We start from the raw sequence: 4,641 nt of genomic DNA, 5'->3' as shown, positions 1-4,641 counted from the left end.
GCTTTCCTTTATTCATTTTCTTGCCATGTAAATCGTTGCACGCCTGTTTACGAAATGAGTGATTAATAAAGACCTTTATTATCATTACTTCTTATTAACTTGCAACAACATGATTTGCAGGGGCGTAGCCAGGATTTTTCAAAGGGGGGGTCACAGAGGCTACTCACCAGATTTTCATGTCGACATCCACGCCCATATTAACTAAAGACAAGAGCCGTTGACGAAAATACTTCACAAAAAAACAAATTTTAAAAAAGTGGGCTTTTCAACAATGGCTTTTACGGCCAAGATATTGTCATGGCGTTTTCGCTACCTGAATATTGTAGGTTGTTTGCTCAAAAGAAGGCCTACCAAGGGGGGGTCACGGGCACCTCAGGACCCCCCCCCCCCCCCTAGCTACGCCCCTGATTTGTTGCAAGACAAGTTTGAACGTTGGTGGTAAAACCCGAGGCATTGCTTTTTAACTCTTTTTGCAGAACTCATCGTTGCATTCATCTGGTTGCATGTTTTTGTTGCCCTGTTTTATTTATCGCAGCTTAAGGTAGCTCGATGGGGCTTTTTTAGAGTCAATACCTCCCATGTTTGAACTACGTCTCAATTAACAAAGATTTGGAAAAATTACTAATACAGCAAGAGGCCTGGGCACCTGGCAGTCAAAACGGTTTTGACTGCTCTCCGAAGGGAACAAAGGAAAATTCAAGGGGCCTGGAAACGAGGAAAAAGTATGGAAAAACTGCTTGAATGCAGAGGTCCACGCAACGCGTAAATTAAACCGTCTGGTATGGCAAGCCAAATGTAGCAATATTCAATTCGCTTAATTTTATATGTAGTTTTGTATTATGTGTTCAACTATGCGTTTAATATTCAACTTATATTCAACATTCAACGCGTTATTCAATATTCAAATTCGCATTCAACATTCAACTATTCATTTTATATTCAATTCCTTATTCACCCATTCAATTATCTATTCAACAATTTCAACCATTTATTCAGCATTCGACTTTAATTTTTAAAACATTCAACTATTCATTCAACATTCAACTTTAATTCAACATTCAACTCTTTTGAGCCCTCACTACTTCTGGTCAGTGACACAGATCATTGCTTGCTACGGAAATAGAAGGTTATGAAGATGACACAAGGCTCCACTTCGATGGGGAGTCTGACTTTCCAAGGTTTCTTGACTCGGTTCTTCAAAGAACTGACCAGATTTCCCAGACGAAAGTGGATGAGGAAATTGTGGAGCAGCATATTGTCGTTGTCGATCAAACGGTGCGTTTGCTTCGTATACCCAGGTATACCCCGGTATACCCCGAGACAGCAGTTCGAATATTAACGCCTATGAAAAAGAAACATTAGATAATCTCTCACCAGCGTGAGAGATTTTACCCGTGTTTTCACAATTCTTGTGAATTCTTATCGTTCCATTCTATCCCTGACCAGGTTTAGGGCGTGAATATAAAGATCGATACCCAGATGAGTGGACTGTGTTAGAGGGTCAACAACATCTAACACATAGCACTCTATTGAATGCCTTTTATCTAAAGAAATTGGTTCGACAACAACGTTGTTATCTTCTTCTGAAGGAAAGGGGCCCTCTGGGTCATACCCATACAATAATATTATTGTGGTGGGAGACGGTTGCTCTGGCTAAACATTGCTGCAGGGCTGATCGACATCACTGAACGCTGATAAGAGATTATCTAAGGTTTCTTTGTCATAGGCATTAATATTCGAACTGCTGTCTTGGGGTATACCTGGGTATACGAAGCAAACGGACCGTTCGATCGACAACGACAATATGCTGCTCCACAATTTCCTCATCCACTTTCATCTGGGAAATCTGGTCAGTTCTTTGAAGAACCGAGTCAAGAAACCTTGGAAAGTCAGACTCCCCATCGAAGTGGAGCCTTGTGTCATCTTCATAACCTTCTATTTCCGTAGCTGGCATTCTAGCCGCCACCGCCATGTTTTTAACAAGCAATGATCTGTGTCACTGACCAGAAGTAGTGAGGGCTCAAAAGAGTTGAATAAATAGTTGAATGTTGAATGAATAGTTGAATGTTGAATTAAAGTTGAATGTTGAATGAATAGTTGAATGTTTTAAAAATTAAAGTCGAATGCTGAATAAATGGTTGAAATTGTTGAATAGATAATTGAATGGGTGAATAAGGAATTGAATATAAAATGAATAGTTGAATGATGAATGCGAATTTGAATATTGAATAACGCGTTGAATGTTGAATATAAGTTGAATATTAAACGCATAGTTGAACACATAATACAAAACTACATATAAAATTAAGCGAATTGAATATTGCTACATTTGGCTTGCCATAGTCTGGTTCCTCTTGCCGGATCTCTAATTAAAAAGATGCTGTAGCCAGACGTCACCCCAGAGCTATAGCGAGAGAAAATATTTTTTAACGGCTCCTGAAATATAAGTTTGAAATTTACATAAGTAAAGAGTATGTTTGCATGACCGAGCATGACCGGAAGCCTGTTGAGCTAGCATCTTACATGTTCTTAGAAAATGATGAGTTAAAATGTCTTCGGATCCCAATCTAATCTCGTTGCTCATTCCTCGTAATATACGACACCCAGTCCTGATCGTTCTAGTCTTAATAGTCATTGTATTCGCTCTCCACGTTTTCATAAGAGTTCCTTTCAATGGTTCGGTTGGTCATGGAAGATCTAGATCGCGTGATGAAATTGGTATGCTAACATACAACATTTGGTTTTCTACTGAAAAGATGAGAGAAAGAATGGAAGCTTTGGGACAAATCGTCGAAGATCTCCAACCAGATATTTTGGTTTTTCAAGAAGTGACACGGGAGAACTTGGCTATTTTAGAGGAACAGACGTGGTTTTCCCGGTATCGCTTGATTCCTTCCGATGTCAAGATGCAGGAGAAACCTCGCCATTTTGTGATAATTCTAATCGTATATGCTGTCGAAAAATGGTTCATTCATCCATTCGTCAATTCTCCACGCATGCGAAAGCTTGTCGTAGCACAAACTAGGAGTGCTGTTTCACCTGGACTGGAGTTTGTAGTCGCAGGAACACACTTAGTTCATGCAGAAGAAAATACTATTCAACGCGAGCAACAACTGAAAGAATCACTAAAAATTCTCTCTCCATACGAAAATGTCTGCGTTATGGGTGACATGAACATTGAAGATAAGGTTGACGGAGACATTGTTCTTCCTTCTCCTTGGATTGACGCATGGCTGTCTCTACCGGGAAACACTGACAGCAATGGATTAACATATGATCGTAGCAAAACCCCTTTCGCCCCTCTTCTCAAGAGAACTGTAAATGCCACAAGTTACAAAGCAAGACTGGATCGTGTTCTTTGCAAACTGAGCGATTTCAAAGTCAAGGAAATGCGAGTCGTTGGCGACAAGTTGGCGAAGTCTGGAATTCGCCCCAGTGATCACTTCGGTGTGTTTACAGTAACAGAACTATCGTCTACGAGCCAAACAAAACGTAACAAAAATTTTGAGACTGCCCAAGAAGAGGTTTACTTTCGCAGACCACCTAACTGGAAGAAGTTAATTAAGGAGCTGTAAATGTAAATACATAATAATTACAGAAATTTTACTGTGAATTATGAGCAAAAAAGCCATAAAGCACGACAGGCATGGTAGTGTTCTCGATAGAATTCAATTTTGACGTAGCTGTTCAGCTACAAACCACAAAGAACTCGTTGTTGTATTCCTTTAAACAATGAAACAGAGCTTTAACTCTCATGCTAGTCAACTGCGACACGGACGTCGTCGATTTTCGTGGCTCGTTTCCCATTAAATAGTCGATTTTTCAGTCGAAATCGTCGCATATCAAGAATTGTTCTACGTGCCTTCAGTACTACTACATTAGAAATTTCTGCAATTTGATTGTCTTAGAGCAGTGGTATTTCAACTTAATTCGAAATACCTACATGTGAAAAGTACAAACCTTTTGCAGGTAGTAGTATAAACAAATAATAGCATGATTTGTACGTAATATTTGGCATAAATACCACTAATTGTCTCAAATTTCACTCGCCTGACGGCTCGTGAAATTACGTATAACAATTTTGAAATATCACTTGAGGTATTTATGCCAAATATCACTACAAATCATGCTATTACCTATACTAACACTACTAGAGAGATCATCAGAGTAACCAAAATGACGACGGATTCGAGAAAACAAGCAAAACAAAAACCCTGAACGTGCAGCCCACTTTTTGCCGGGTTTCCTTGCCTCATTGGACGACTAATGATGACAATGATTATAACGTTAATACTAAAAGCATTTATTTTTACACCATAAAATTACAGCACTGCTGATGTGGTCTTGTGTGAAATAAAAGAAAAAATCATTTAGAGTGGTTTTCGTTTGAGTGTCGTAAAACCAAAACCAAAGTAATTACTCTGGCCAATCACATAGGACACAGACAATACATTGAACCAATCAAAACTCGAAGTAATTACATGTGGCTGACACAAAGCGCGGGAAAATGCATGCGAGCGCGTCACAATTGGCTTTGGTTTTACTTCTGATTGGATGAAAAGGTGGCGCGAATCTTTTAAGCCAATCGCATCGTGTAGAAAGTGCAAAACCAATTACTTTTCGACACTCAAATGAAAACCG

At 39.3% G+C, this 4,641-nt stretch overlaps 1 protein-coding gene across 1 annotated transcript; it reads left to right on the top strand.

The window, feature by feature from the left end:
- The first annotated feature begins 2,472 nt into the window (after positions 1-2,472).
- Positions 2,473-3,693, top strand: LOC140950404 (5'-tyrosyl-DNA phosphodiesterase-like). The gene has a single exon (XM_073399627.1). The coding sequence runs from the start codon at positions 2,550-2,552 to the stop codon at positions 3,573-3,575; it is 1,026 nt and encodes a 341-aa protein (XP_073255728.1). The 5' UTR covers positions 2,473-2,549; the 3' UTR covers positions 3,576-3,693.
- Positions 3,694-4,641: the final 948 nt, after the last annotated feature.

Source organism: Porites lutea, chromosome 10 (genome assembly GCF_958299795.1).
Source record: "Porites lutea chromosome 10, jaPorLute2.1, whole genome shotgun sequence".
NCBI classification, from domain to species: Eukaryota; Metazoa; Cnidaria; class Anthozoa; order Scleractinia; family Poritidae; genus Porites; species Porites lutea.
Note: the sequence above shows the minus strand (reverse complement) of the source record. Positions and strands in the feature narration are given on the sequence as shown.

Excerpts from the sequence above, each read along its gene's own strand:
- LOC140950404 (XM_073399627.1), top strand. The coding sequence starts at position 2,550 with ATGTCTTCGGATCCCAATCTAATCTCGTTGCTCATTCCTCGTAATATA.